At 40.4% G+C, this 16,207-nt stretch overlaps 1 protein-coding gene across 3 annotated transcripts in view; it reads right to left on the minus strand.

Moving 5' to 3' along the window:
- Positions 1 to 1,277: 1,277 nt before the first annotated feature.
- LOC150081120 (uncharacterized) overlaps positions 1,278 to 16,207 on the minus strand; it is a 71,936-nt gene continuing 57,006 nt past the window's right edge. For all 3 annotated transcript variants that reach the window (XM_090381142.1, XM_090381141.1, XM_090381143.1), the window contains exon 2: positions 1,278 to 4,117. In XM_090381142.1, the coding sequence (XP_090237268.1) occupies positions 2,436 to 4,079 (1,644 nt within the window). In that variant the 5' untranslated portion in view covers positions 4,080 to 4,117 and the 3' untranslated portion in view covers positions 1,278 to 2,435. The remainder of the gene's footprint in view (positions 4,118 to 16,207) is intronic.

Here is a 16,207-nt window from a genome sequence, read left to right on the forward strand (position 1 = left end):
GATAATTGTAGAGGAGAAATCCCTTATGAAGGGGAGGGGGAACAACTTATTTCACCTTTCTCCTTGGACCCAAGATCGGATTGTATTTTTCGGAAGAAACTTGATGTTAGCAGGCAGATTGAATTCTGTGAATGATTAAATTATGGTGCAGTTTTCAGAGAATTACGCTATGAAATAAAATAGTGAAAACATCTTCAGAGAAGAAAATTTATGTATGGACTTGATTTTTTAGCCGACTCTTATTCTAATGAAGTTATTTTAACACCTCACTGGGAGTTAAAGTCTGAAATTTATCACAAATTCAACTCCTCACAATGCTGAAACCTTGTCATAAATGTGTTGTTTTTAATACTAAAGAATATTTTTATGATCTTGTCCTTGGGTAACTCAACCCCACCCCCGTAAAGTTAAATGAAGGCAAAAAGCAACTTTACAGTATTAGACATAAAAAAAAAAAAAAACATCACTATCCACCTCTCCAGTCCATCCGTTCTAATAATGTCTAATTCTTCCTTAAATATGTTCGAACTGCCCACTTTCTCAATACCAGAAGGTTGTTTGTTCCAACAATCAAGTATTCCCAGACTAAAACAAATTTTCTCACATCTACCATACCGCCATCCTTTTTTGATTGATGTACCTTTGAGTGCCTTGTCCGAGAAATAGAATACCAACATTATTATGTTTACTCAATCCATTTAAAGCCTTAAATACATCGTCTCCTCGGAAGTGCATCGTTTCCAAGAGCTGCAGTTTGCAGACCAAAGTCTCTTGCAAGATTCTTTGTGTTCTTGACTAATCTCGTTGCTCTTCTGGCTGCACCCTTCCCAAAAGATCCATATTTTTCTTAAAATAACGTTTCCAGACCGGTATGGAGTAGCCTAATCATTGCCCTATATCTGGGATAACTTGGGTCTTCCGGGAAATTTCCTTGCAGACCTTAATGAATTGTTCTAGCAGTCTGTCCGCAATGCTCAGAGAACTTGATGTCGGACTGTACAGTTCCCCCTAGGTCTCTTTCGTTCTCTACCACCTTTATTGCGGTACCATCACACCGATTGATCACAGAGGATCAATCCTCTCTGATCAATCCATTAACAAAAGCATGCTCCGAGTTCCGTATAATTCTATTCCTGTTAAGATGGAATATGTCTGTCTGGTATGTCAGCAATGGCATATAAGTAACACACAACACACGCTTTTTCTTTTCTGGAATTTATGTAAAAATTTGAGAAATATTAACATACATGAAAATAATGCATTAACAAAAACTGGAAGGTTATGTACACAACACTGAATGAAAATTTTTATTTCAAGTGTTCGAAGAGTGGCATCGGCAAGCTAAAGCCAGGCCAAGGAACTTTTCTGGTAACACAAATGCACAAACTCAGCTTAAACCATATTTAAAAAAACCAAAACGTTCGGTGTCAGCGCTTTAACAGCTCTAGTAACCATAAGAATCACAAGTGATATGTCTTTCGGGAATGTTAACAATAATTAACTCAGTTTATAGCGCGTTTCTTTTGGGTGTTTCTACCAGCTTCGTAAGGCAATCGGGGATACGCTCCCTCTGCTTAACTGTAAATCACTGCGGTGATGAACAGTTGAGCAAACAGCGCGAGAAACACGTAGACCCATCCTTAAGTACGCTTGTTCATTAACGTTAAATTCGTATTTAATGAGCTGCGCAATGCAACCTTTTTGTTAATATCAAAATACTGTACAAAATTGCCAAATTTTGTTTGCAATTTTTTCCCCGCACGATTCTTTTGTGTGGCAAAGTAAACCCAAAGCGAAATTTCTATTATTCTACGAAGGAACAACTTAAAGAGTTGTTCGTCAATGAACACAAGAGTGTGGATATCACATAGCATTATTCAGAAGGGGGGGTGGCGATATCACAATATTCACTGAAAATTGCCGAAGTATACAACGAATGAAACAAAGTTTCCTGCAGCTTAGGCCAGCCTCCTTGAAGAGGATTCTGCTGAGGAATTTCTTTGTTAAACCACTGCGATATAATAAATAACATTTCACTATGCGGGAACCTTACAAAATATGTGCAACGGTTGTCCCCTGAGAGTGCCATCTTACTCGATCTACTATCCTCGATTACGGGTGCTTTCATAGTGCAGGAGCGTTGCATGAAGAGAACGTGTTGGTGTATTCTTGATCCTTGGTTTTTGAGTGTTCTTCGTCCCGAGTTGCTCTTGAAAGTTAATAAATAAATCGTCAGAATGCACACATATACACATCACGGCACGGCACAACTGAACGAGGCTATTTCACAAAGTTCTGGAACTGTAAACGAAGAATGATATGAAATAATGGGATATCCACGTGATGAAAGACATCGAGGCGCTCCACACTTTTGCAAGGACCGAGGGCAAGGAGCACCAACCCTGAGCTGGAGGGGCAGATCAGCGAGTGTGATGCTACGAAAAGAAACCCAACTGAGACAGCACATTGGCAGTACGACGAGTCAGTTCATCTTTGTACCGCCAGATGGTGGTATCTCTCACTGTGTAGATCCTGAAATCTGTCTTGCAGCTGTTCTTCAGCGAACCAACACAGTCTTTGCGGTAATGTTGCAATTGAGCTAGAGATGTGTTCACAGAGAAGGTGGTGCAGGTGCCGAGACAGTTTAGGGGGAAGTGGTTATGAAGGGACACAACTCTTTCGGTGTTATGAAAACACTTGACGTAAGCGCCTGGCTTGGTGTAGTTCTTACTGCGGTAGACGTGTTGCAGCATGTGAAGATACCGTGGGATGCCTTGTTCATGAGCCTCGTGGTGTAGTTCCTCTCCATCTTGCAGGTCATCCAGGAAATAGACATTCCGTATATTGTAACTAGCCCGGGTGTAGTTCTTCTCCTTCAGCGCTGCTTTTACCACATCTTCCATTAGCTCACCCCAGGTGACGTGCTGCAGTGGCATGATGACCTCGTCGATGTCCAACAGCACTACGTATTTATAAGCGTAAAGGTTTCGATATAGGCAATCGTTGTAAGGAATCAGTTCGTTCTGCCTTTTGTGGGTGAGTTTAGATTTTAAGTAGAGATGACGAAATCCCGGCAAATTCGGCTGGTTTCCTGCCAGAGTTATTGGGGTTAATTCCACGAGGCCTTTCTTTTGGTAATGTCCAAGGACTTTAGAGATATTAGGATGTACTTCGAGTTCGTACAAAAACACTTTCTTGGCTCCTAAAATATTTAACAATTCAATCCACTCTACTAATCGGACACTCAGGTCTTCGTGCAAAAAATCTAGTCCCTTAACACACACAGCAAAATCTTCCTTTTTCTCTGGTCGGTTGTTCATCACCCTTATGTTGGTTGTTGGCTTGTTGCAGCGATGTTCCACTAGAGAAACAGAAGCCGGAACTTCATCCCCCGATTCTTTTTTGGGAACTCTACAGGAAATTACAAAAGGCTGCAGAATACCATCCTTGTAATTTCCCCACTTGCTGTACCACGCGTACGTGTATGTGGCAGGAGAGAACACGGTAACGCGTTTGTCAAACCAGAATTGACAAGTGGTTGGAATAGGTTTTATCTTATCAACCATACCAAGAATCCGAACCACCGGAGTGGCACCGGCACGCCATCTGTTGTCATAATAAGCTCCGTATAAATAAAAAGTTCCATTTGATGTCTGAAGTCTTTGCCAATAAATGTTGTTGAAGTCTAGTTCGTAGAGACTGGGAAACTTGACACATGACTTGTTGGCAGGCTTGTTTCTGTGACTGGTCCAATATGCCAGTGGAAGGTTAGAATGATTGGACAGGAGGGAGAGAAGATCTTTTTCACTAAGAGTAGGGGAAGTGTCAACCTGAGGTAGCAAATCCAGGAACCTTTGTGGTATTCCGGGGGTTCGACCACCGCCATCTTGAGGGGTCAATGTGACTACTTCTCCAGGCAGATTCTGGAGTAACCCTCTGTTCACGTGAGCTGATAAGTACACGTTGCCTTTATTGGTGGTGAAGCGAAAGACCAAGTAACAGACGCAAGTCCATATGCAAATTCCGTACAGCACCTTCTTCAGAGCTCGAGCTGGTAACAGTCTAGAGAGCCACGTCATTTCCGACGACGCTACAGATGCCAGTTTTCCCAGGGATTCTGAAATGAGAGAGAAAATAATTAAACAAAGTGATTAAAATAACACCACATATCTTCAACAGGCATTTTTCAAAATAAGTTGGGCGCCTTTCTGCTAATAGTCATGTAAAGTGGGATGGCACGAAACCCATATCGCGATTGGCTGTATTATTTCAGTAATTACAACGAACAATATTTTTTTTTAATAGAAACATGGCGGACGGTATACTTTTAATGCCGATTTGAAAATCGGCGTAATGGCAACCTCGAGAAGTGTCATGAACCCGAAAATAGGCCACCCTGCCTGATTTCTTGGTGGGAAGAAGAGTTTGCGAAACCCCAGGGTTCTGCGTATACAGGTAAAACCACTGGGTTGGAGGAAAACGATTCGTGACGAATATAAAGAATATAACACGCGCAGCACTGTGCCCTCGTGTCCAGATGACAAGCAGCACGTGTCAAACCGCTTCCACAGCGGCGAACGTCAGCCCTCTGTTGGTTTAACAACTTGTCTTCTCCAACTGGGTCAAGTATGTAGAATTACCAGTGTGGCTGCGGGGGATGGTTACAGTGGGAAGAAAGAACTTGTTATTTATAGGCAGTGGTCTACGCGTATCCCTAAACTAGTCCAATAATTGGGGCGTTGCTTTCAGACAACGCGGGAGGTTGCGAACAGAGGTTTGCAAACGGGGTACCAGTTTTGATGGTTACAGGTGGAAGGATTTTGGTGTACGCGCATGAGAGAGAGGCGTACGACTTCTTTCGAATAAATAAATGTATTTATAAATTACACGCAAGTCTGTAAATCGACACAAAAGGCATTCTAAGAGAGCACAACGAAAATACGATAATGAAATTCACTATATTTGAATCCCAAACTACTATATTTTCTTAATTAAAAAAAAAAAAAAAGAAATAAAAACAGAGAACACACCAGGCCTTTGACACCAGTAAATCAGCTGAACAGGCTTCGTTATGAATAAGCTCAGCACGGAGTACACGTCCCATTCCAAAAATATTTAAACTATTCTGTACTTAATCGTGAGACAAGACGTTGCAGGAGCACATTCTTCTGTTAGGAGGTAGGCATGGATGTCATTCGTGTGTACAGGCGTGTCAAATGACCTCTTTCTCCTCCTGGCAATATTTTTATGGTCCCGGAAGATCATGGCCAATGGCTAATGTTTGATGCCCCGGTATTTGTTGCCGTCTATCCTTTGCTTCCACCATCGTAAAGTTTTTGCTCCAGATTATGCGTTATTTTTGCTGTATGGGATATTCAAGAAGTGAGGTGGCCGTCATCAGCATGATCAGCGAGTTCGTTAATGGAAATTCAAGTTCTATGGAGATCAGCAAAGTCTTTTCACCCTCTTATGGATCCTAGAGAGGCAAGCATTTATGAAGAGTTGCTGGAAGGAGTCTAGAGGGTAGTTTCGGCTTTGAGTGAAGTCGGTCATGGAAATCAGGCATTTCAGGTAAAACAGATCACGGATTATCGGGTCCCTGTGAAATCTAGCAAGTTCATCATCAACTGCTAACATTACAGAATTCATTGACAAGAAAGGTATTTGTGAGGTGTTCCTTCGCCAATATTGAACACGACGATAACTGGTTATTTTACGTGTTTCTCAAGAGTTTCTCAGTAAATGGGCGTGTAAACACCCAACTACTGCACTTGGAAAACATAACTCTCGTGCCACATGAAATCTGCTCTGCAGGCACCAGAGATAACCGAGTTTTTACCGCATAATTATCCAACAAGCCAAACCAGAAACAGTTTGGCTCCAGTTAACTCACTTGAAAATGTAGCCCCCCCCCCCCGAAGGCATTTAAAATACACCTCCCCCAATCACTCTGAACGCGCCAATTTTTGCAAAACAACAACATCAAGCAGTTCACTTCCCGATAACAGACATTTGCCAGTGGCTCTAGAGAATAGTGAAGGAAGTCTACCCGCCTGTTGGTCTACTTGGCAGACACGCGAATTCTCCACATTTGACACCAGATGGTGTTTTTCGTCAAATCTGTTAAGGCGGTCGTAAACTATTACCTCAGTTTTCGAAAGATTTGTAAGTAAACTGTGCCACGGCTGAAAAAAATGCAAATAAGTTGCGGTATTTCCAACGGATGTGTTATTCTCCTACATGAGCGGGGCAATACCACGCTTACAACGAGCTGGAATGCGGCGAACACCTTAAATTTAGGTCAAAAGCCTCGGAGAGTTATGGAATATTAAAAAGAGCAACACGGCTATGAAGAGGAAGATGGGTCAACAGCCTGTTTTGTACCCAGCCGCAAGATTTAGAGAGAGAGAGAGAACCGAACACTTCATGTATTTAAGTATTGTGGATTTGAGGACGGGTCAACAAAATCACTTCGGCTGTTATGAGATGGGTGGGTGGGTGGGAGTATTTTCGCATGTACGAAAAAGTGAAGTGCCTTAGGAGAATTTAACAGGTAGTGGAGTGGATCCACTAGAAACTAAGGCTTGGGTAAGAGATAATTTAATTATGACGAGCGGGTGCCTTCCCTAGTAAACCCTTGCCCTTTTGACGCCCGTGTCTGCTGCAGTGCGGTCTCAGAGAAATGCAACCAAGCAGAAAAGTCCAGGTTTTTTTCTTCGGTTGACCTTTAACACTAACCCCAATTTTTCGTTTCGTTTCGTGACCGCCAAATACTGGTAAATGGGGAAGAGCAACTCTTACTTTCCTTGTCCTACTGACACCAACCTCCTGCCACTCGTGCTTCACAGCGTGTCGCCAGCACACGTGACCAACCTACCGAACTGGGTAGCGGCAACGCAAGAAGACCGGACTTTACCACCAACCTGAAAAGACTTCAAAATCCACGCTTTCCGGAATACATCTAGATTTTTTTTTTTTTTTTAATTTCAACACTCTTCCTCCTCCCCCGCCTCACCCACACCAATCGACCCTTGCTCAATTCTTTAGAGACAGTTCGCTTAACGTTAATATACCACCAATATTTGGTACAGAACAGCTGACTGTAAGATAGAAAATCAACATCCTCTTTCTCTTAGCAACACTCTGCATGTTGCACCAACACTGCGTGAAGAACTGCAAACGATGCAATAAAACTAAAATACGTTTTTTTCTCTTCGCCTTCCTGAATGCAGACGGATTTATTTCCCCGAATAAAATTCGCACCCTTTTCAGACTAAACCTCGTCCCTTGCAGCGACATCTACTGTTCTCAGCTCCTTGGGTGCCGTTTGTCAAGCGTTACGGTGGAATAGTGGCAGTCGAAGGATTTGCAGCCGCTGGGTTGCTAAATATTGCAACAGTGTGCGTTAATTGACAATCTGTGACCCGCTGGAGTCGTAAAAAGAAAAATAAATAAAATTTAATTAATAAGAAGCGTTAGTTCTGCGACTTACTTAAATCCGAAGAATTGAGTCTGAAAAACACGTTCAGCAGAAACTGGACATCGGAGAGAGGGCGGATTAAAGATCTCAGCGAATGAAGAAACTGCGGAGTTCGTTGGTTAATGACCCCAAATCTGTTGTACAATCGATGCAACTTGTTTTATTCACGTGGTTTTATTTTAATCACCTGCACAATTGGAATTTGGGTTCACCCAACACTGACCCGCCTCGCTGACATTGGGAATACCGAAATTAAACATTTGGCCGGACAACGCCTAAAAGAACGGCACAGACGGAAGTAACAAAAAAAGGCACGTCTGCGCTGGATGTAAGGTCACAGCGGGGCGTTGCTGGCAGGGTGGGGTCATTGTTACAGTTTCCATCATTATCTGTCAGGGCAAACAACTCTTATCAAGGTCCAGCAACGATCATTCGCAACCGCTTACACACCCTTCGTCACACTGGAACTGAGGTCAAGGGTTAAAGCAGTGCTCGCTAAACTTTCTTATGTCAACTCCGCGTACGTACCAAAAATAATTCGGCATCCCCACCCTTTTTGTTCCTTATTTTTAAGTTGATGGTTAAATGCAATGCAACTTCCTTTGTTTTTGGCCAATAGAAAAACACAAAAGCAATGACATGCGCGGACGGACTAAGGTTTCTTTTCTGCGCATCGGCCATATTGCCCATTCATTCCTCAAATCAGTGCATAGCAACAAACTATATACAGTATACGGTATATGGACAGCCTTTGTTATATGTGAGACAAAAATAAATAATTTCTGGATTTTTAGTGATCCGCATTTAATGAAATCTGGAATGGCTCAATAAATCTTTCAAGAAGGCTCAAATACAAAATTTCATGAAAATCCGTCCACTGGAAGTTGACCTGTGGACGGACATGAAGAAAGGAGGCGCTTTACATACATGCTAAGATACCTAATAAAACAAAACGTGATAAAAACATTTATCACGTTTTGTTTTATAAAATCATTTATAAATAGACATTAACAAAATTTAAAAATACCTCGGCTAAGATTCACCTGGAAATCCATCCATCAAATTATACTGTAGAAACCAAAATAACTGAGTTACTGGAACCAAACTTGTACATACTTAGAATTTTGCATGAACCGGAACAAAGTCGGTTCGATGTCCTGGTGAGCGAACGCTTGATTCAACGCTCAGTAACAGGAAAAACAGACAATCACGCTGGAGTGTAACCCCAGGCGAACTGCAAAATTGCCAAGGTCAGAGAGAAAGCCCGGCCTTTTCGTTCAATAACATTAGCGCTTCTCCTACACTCTTCCTATTCGTGCAGATAAGCACGACAGCTGTTAGGGGTCGTCTTCGCCCGACTGACCCTTAGCTACAGTAACCCCAAGTACAGATCAGGCTGGACAGCAGCCGGATTTATCTCCTCTCCAGTTTTGCCAAGTGTGGGGAAAAATACTCAGCAAAAGTGATATCTGTTAATTCTAAAATTTCATCAGAGACAGATGTTTAAATGCATCCATTTAGAGAAACGGATGCAGTTTTTTTTTGTTCCATATTTTTGGTGGTGAACGTGGAATACAGGAAGAGCTGAAGTGATAATACTCAACCAAGGTCATTGCAATTATTAAATGCAATTTAAACTGGATATTTCGGATAGGACAAATATTTATGTGACGAACTGTTTGGCTGTTTAGATCTAACATAATTATATTTTTTGCATGTTTCTTTAGCAGATTAGTTCTTATAATACTAGCGTGGTTTGTATTATAATTTCAGTAACTTTTTTATTCTATAGATGTAATTCACGTTATTCTTTATACGAAGTTGTCTTGTAGAAAAAAAAAGAAAAGAAAAGAAATTGGACGAAAGGGGTTTTTTCAGCCAAAGGAAGGTCGTTGATAGACAAGAGGATAAAGGTTGGTGAAACAAAAGAACCTTGGAAAGCCCAGTACATATTGATTTAAAGTTTGAATTTAGTGATCTGTGGGTGGTAGGAAAGAAAATCGTGACACTGCGAAAATCGGAAAGGAGATCATAAAATGGAAGATCGTTTAGAACGCCTTTATGCCAAACACGATCGAAAGAGTCAAACTTTTCCACGGAATTTGTGCAAAGATTAACAAGATATCACCGGCACCCAGACACTGGAATGAAAGAGGGAGGGGATTTATTAAATTAATTGGCTACATGTGGGGTTAACTTCCGATAAACATTTATTAGACGTGGGGATTTCGTGGAACCAAGATTGTTCATGATCATCTTTGTCATCCCCTTCTGTCGGAATACCAATGGCAGTAATAAATGGGAAATGAGTTCGTTATAGCAGGAGATTTGCCAAGATTATCAATCCCACATCATTTGTGGCACCGACTGCTAACGTAAGCAGTAAATTTTTAGACCAAGGGGTAGAATCGTAGCGTGAATGCGTCACGGATTAGCCACCTAGAAAAATTCTCAGCTCCTTTGGCCCAACCGTTCTCTTTCCACCAAGTCAACCTACTGAATTTTGTATAAATTAAAAAATGCTTCACATTTTCTCACTCGCATCAGTATAGGAAGAAAATTTGATCTGTACCAAATTTGCAGCGTATGTTTTGTTGGTTCCAGGCCCCAATTTTGAATCCACAGTTCCTCATTTGTCCACCTCCACTGAAATCAATGTATATAAATGAATACTGTTTCGACTGTTCGGGCTTCACTCGAAAAAGGAAAATTCGATCGATAAGGTATTTTCAACGTAAGTTCTGGCTATCCCATGGAAGGTTGTAGGCCCAGTTCTATTTCCAGAGCTTCGTCTATTGAAACTTGCTAGAGATGTGGAATAACAGCTTTAGTCCTTAAATTTAAGGACTTGTGTATTAGATTATTCTTAGGTTTCTTTATACCAGTGGTCGCAACCTTTTCCACCATATAGTGGAAAAGGTCATAACCTTAAGGGCTGTTACTTTAAGAATAAAAAGAAATCCCAAAACTGATATACCAGTTTTTTTTACGAGTGTATCTCAATCTTAAATAAAATCCACTTCTAGAATTATATTTTTCTTATTAAAAAAAACCTGTTAGATAGGTACATAAATTTAGAAGTAAACTTAAAACTTACACGTAATGGGATATCTGCAATTTGGGATGTTTGGCTGCAAGTTTTTTAGAAACCAGTATAACCTTTAACAAAGCGATAGGTACAACACACTTCTTTTTTAAACGCGACCGATAACGAATGACCAGTGCAAATACGACACCACCCAGCTTGAGAAAACTTGAACAATGGAATGTCATTAGTTGACTTCGACCCACAAACCTAACTTAACTCCACACTTGGGTATTAATGATGGAGCTCACTCGTATACAATACTTAGAAACCATAATGAAAGCGAATCCAAAATAATTAGCGTCCAAAAATTAACAGCTCAGATTCTGGTACTGGAAAGAGAGAACATTCTTTCGGAAAGAGTACGTGACAAATACATCAATTTGAAATGAATTCGTAAATGTAGAGAGACAATAAGCGGATTACCACGACAAGCTGTACCTTAAAACTATTTTTAGCGAGGGGGGATGCATCGGAGGCAGGAACAATACAGTACAGCGATTTCATCTCCGCAGTTTGCAGACCATGTGGACGCTGTTTCTTCCCCCTCCTCTCCAACTATAGTTGGAACCTACGGTGGGATGGCACGCAAGGGATTAAAAGACGAATCTACAGCAGCACGTACCAAATTATAACAAAAGTTACGGTTTGATGAAGATCATTTCTGCAGAAATGAACAATGATAATCCTCGCCAGCAGCGGGATTGGGAAAAAGTTTATTCGATTCAAGTGGCAGTTACCCTTCACGTGTGCAGCTAACATAACGTCTTTTAACACTAAGTGTAAATCAAGTGGTAAAAGTTTGAGAACCACCGAAGGTCAGACCTCAAACAAATCTGTCCCCGTAACAACAGCTTGAATTCCTTTCCTCCACCATGACGCAATATGGACTACGTTGCTGATTCGCTTAATGCCGATTTGCAACCAACGTTAGTCGCATAAACAACAGCATTCCAATTGAAGTCCCTTCGTCGGAGTTATTTTCGAATCTGCAGTTAATGCACACGCGCAAAAAAACCAAATGTTCCGGTTTAAGTACGGCCATCTTTAGAAATGGTGTTCTTCGATTAATATCAGTGAAAAGTGAATGTACTTTTCGCTACTGTTAATCAAGAACACGGAATGGACTCCTGGAAATTTCATGATCTTAAATTTCAAGCGCAGGATTGCTTGCTGCGCTGTGTAGGTAAGTAATTATACGGGAGAAGTTAACAGCACGGGGAAGCCGGTGGTAAATAAGTGGTGAAGTGGACAGGTGTGTGACGTCGGATGTTTTGAAGTATAGAGGAGGAGGGGGGTTGACACGAGGGACCCCAGGTGTGACGTCAAGTGTGTGAAATATTAAACCGTCGCTATTTTCAACGCATACGTACTTTGCTACTTGTTTTGATTAGAATTACTCAATTACCCTCTATTTGATACAATGATATTTTGCGATATTTGAATGCTTTGCTGCCTTCGATTTCGATATTCTGATTGTGTGTATTACTGAACAGCTTTGAAAATTTCTATTACTTCCTACGAAATTCCATTTGATATTTGTGTACTGTTTATTAGCTAAGTAGAAAAACCGGCGATTTGGGACGTACATGTTCGGACACGTCTGGCTTTCAGTGAGCCAGTGGTGTGACGTCGCTGGTGGGCACTGGTCATCGCCGCGTGACCATTGTTTGTCTTCCCCGATCCTTTGCGTGAACACATTTTTTATTTTAATCCGTCAGATAAGTGCGCTGTCGAAGAAATATTTTTCTGGGGTTCGTTTGCAGCTATTTTTTGCTCAAAGTTAAGAACCTTCTTAGTTCTGACGAAGGTCTACACCGCGATATTGCGTAACTCCTCAACATTAATTAGGTGGTGAGAACATAGAGGTAGTTCAAATTTCAGTGGTTATTGACCCATTCAAATATTTTTACTTGCTTTAAGATTAGACTTCATATTTGACACGAAATCAGCGTTACTGTTCAACTAAGATTTAACTTATCAATTTTGCTGTGTGGCAAGGTGCTGAGTCCTGTTGAAAAATGGAGTTTTTGTCGTTTGTGTCGTGATCCCTAATAACGGGTTTCAGGCACTCCTCCAAGAGAGCAGTGTAGGTTTCTGCATTCACCGCTCCGTCAATAAACTTAATTCGCCCCACCCCTTTGCTTGTTATGAATCCCCAGACCATCACATCGACCAGCAGGGAACTTTACAGTCGGTGTTATGCAGTCAGGATGGTATTCCTCCGATTTTCGTCTTCTGACATATCGCTTCCCATCCGAGCCATGCAGGTTGAATTTCGATTTGTCATGAAAGATGACGGTGTCCCAATGCTCTTTTGTCCATGAAAGATGCATTTTAGCCCAAGCAATCGCTTCTTTCTCATTTGTTGGGTCAACAAAAGCTTCTTGGGCCGACAGTCATGCAGACCACATTCCGAAAGCCGTCTTGGATAGTTTGTGGACTTGTTTCAACGCCAGAGGCCATCTCAAAGTCCAATTTTAGATCAGGAGCACTAGCATGGAGATTACGAAGTTTCAAATATCGATCTTGGGAAGGCGTAGTCACTCTCTTACGGCCTGATCCAGGTTTTCTCTTCAATCACCGGTTTCACGCAGTCAACAGCACCCGGGATACTGTTGATTGGTGGCAGTCTATTTCATCATTGATAGCACGCGTAGAAAGTCCTTCCTGGGACAGAGCAACAGCTACACTTTTTTTTTTTTTTCTTGGTTTCAACTGAACATATGGAGCCATGCTCACACTTGCGCAAAACAGGATACTAATGAGCGTGTATACCTTTCCAATGCCGTATTTATAGAAACAGCTGATGCAATATCTTGCAATTACTGTGTGATGCAATAGAAGCGTTATCTGACGTAATAGCTTTGTTTTGCAACCAACAGAATTACTGTAATTAAACAATATCTTATACGTTTCATAATAAATGTTACTTTTTTTTTAAGGTGATACAGTTTTTTGTCCGACAATGTATATGTAAATCTGGCCCTGGACATTGAGACGTATTAGATGTCTGCGTTTTACTGAAGCCAGTGATATATCACAGTCAAGTGGAGCAGTCGGTTACGAGAGTTTCCAAGATATGTATGTGTGTGTATTATGGGTGTTTAATGGCGCATAACCTACATTGCCTATAGTGCGCCTTTCCAAGATGTGTGTTGATGCCAGTCAGCTAGCAGGAAGGAATAGTTATGTTTTATCGGAGATTAAGTTCAGGTATAATGGTATGTGTAGTTTTAAAAGATGTTGAAGTGAATATCACTTTGGAAAGCTTGCACACGCTTTAACTTTTAAAAAACCCAACGGCTGGATTTGAATGTAAAACTTTGTTAAGGGCCACAGCGCGTGAGACTACAAATATCCCCAGGATTAAGAGTAGAAACAGAAACGGACATGCAACTTTAAATTGGAAAAGAGCAACGGAACCGATGAGCACAATTAACTTTGGAAGTAATGGACTGGCTGATGCAATATCTTTGTTTTGTGACTAACAGAATTAATGTAATCAAACAATCTTTTGCAGTATGCAGCTGGTGTACGTCAATTTGGGAATATTCTGGGGGGGGGGGATATTTAGTCATAAAAAGGGCATATTTCAGCTAATACGGGAAACGATTTTAGAACATTTGCATGCAGTACAGGCGGATTTAAAGAGTCCACCTGTACTGCATGCAGTACAGGTGGACTCTTTAAATTTATGGTGATTTAAAATTTATGTTAAACCTCTATATAAAGAATAAAATTATTATATATAATTTGTATTATGAAATGTAATTTTTATAATTATATTATTGTAATAACTATCATATAACATATATATTTTTTAATATATATATATGCACACACAGAGAATCGGATCTAAGAGGCAGAAAATTGAGTAGGGGTGCCTTTATTAAAAAAAGGTTGAAAAGCACTGAATAATACAGTGAACGTTTATGGGAATAATAAAGTATTTTCCATAAGATGCGTGGTTAGTTTATAGAGCTAATAACAATCCACAACTATCAAATAGAATTTCAAACTATTCCGTAGTTACTAATTGAATATTTCAAAGTTCAACAACACACACACAGTCAAAATATCAAAGACAGAAAACTATACATGCATTGAAAATACCAACGGTTTAATACTTTTCTCTCTCTCTCTCTCCCTCTCACACACCTGGGATCATGTCACCACTCCCTATACTTCAAACATCAGACGTCGCAAACCTGACCACGTAAATACATCGACCACTGTTATATTTTCCCTTACCAAACAGCTCCCTTCATACAACCTTAATGCGTCCATTTTCCTTTCTCTTTCGCATATCTCTAAAGATAAGATAATTAGCAACTGTTAATATTTTCCCTTAGAAGCGGGGCTAAGTCACTTACCTTTATAAAAGTTGGCTTCAACCTGTTCTAAACGAGGAATGATAAAGAGGAAATATATTCCCGTCCAATTTCGCGTGTGCAAGTCAGTGGATAAACACCGCCATCTAGCGTATTAATAATTAAAGCGTTATCTCGAGTTTTAAACGTGACCTTCCCTTTACCCCACAGTTCAGATATCGGCAGAAGTGCCCTTAGATTTGAAAATGAAGGCTTGGAAGATCAAAGTCTGTCACTTCACTCATGAAGAGAACACAGTGGGACCAGAAATGGTTACTAATAATCCACACCCGTGCAATTTGCATATAAAGAGTACAAAAAATGCTGCACATCCGCGTTTCCCGAAAAGTATTCGTTAACAGTGAGAAGAGCGGAATTGGATGTTACCTGATGTAGCCACATCCTTCTGAATGTTGGTGAGCTTCAGACATACCTCCGGTTACGCATAAATAAGACGAATTTTCTTACGTTTGCACTCTCATTTACATGAGGTGAGACACAAATCCTTCGTCAGATAGGGCAGAAAAACTTGATAAATTGTGTTCTCAAGAAGTCGTCTGAATCGAGATCCAAGTTCGTAATCTGGTTCTTATTTGTAGTATTTGGACATAGCCATTTTCCTTCCTGTTTGATTATTAACTGACTCGTTCAAACGTCTCACAATATTTACCTCCAGCATCGCAATTTCCCGAACCCTTCTCCATTCACAACGGAAACTGTGCTGATTGTTGAACAAAACGACAAAAGTTGAATAAATACAATTTTAGCTTCCGTTTGTTCGAGCGGAAGTGTTATCAAGCTGCGTTTCGTAAGAGAAGATTTAAAATCACTTCTCTGGCAGACAAGGAAACGCTATTTGCAACGTTCTGCTCAGTAACGTTGCGCGAACCGAGAAAATTTTGGATAGCCTGTGTGCTATGTATGGAAAAAATAATAATAATAATATCCAAATTTCTATTGGTCCAATTTCATTAAAATTGGACCAATAGAATATAGGGTTCATTCCGCCTCGTTGCTCTGTTCACTTTTTACAAACTCTGTTAAAATAAGGCCGTGTGTATGTACTGAATAAAAAAAAAAAAAAAAAAAAAAATTCTTTTTATCCTACACAGGAAAAAACCATGCGGAAAAAGGAAAGAGAAGAGAGAAAGATAAACAAAAAAAAAAAAAAAATATATATAAATAAATAAAATAATAAAAAAGTTTTTCATCCCGCTCGGTTGAAAGATAGGAAAGAAAAAATAAACAAGTGTTCGTGAGCTTAGATGG

This window comes from Mastigoproctus giganteus, chromosome 9 (genome assembly GCF_048544385.1).
Source record: "Mastigoproctus giganteus isolate SK-2022 chromosome 9, ASM4854438v1, whole genome shotgun sequence".
In the NCBI taxonomy this organism is placed as follows: Eukaryota; Metazoa; Arthropoda; class Arachnida; order Uropygi; family Thelyphonidae; genus Mastigoproctus; species Mastigoproctus giganteus.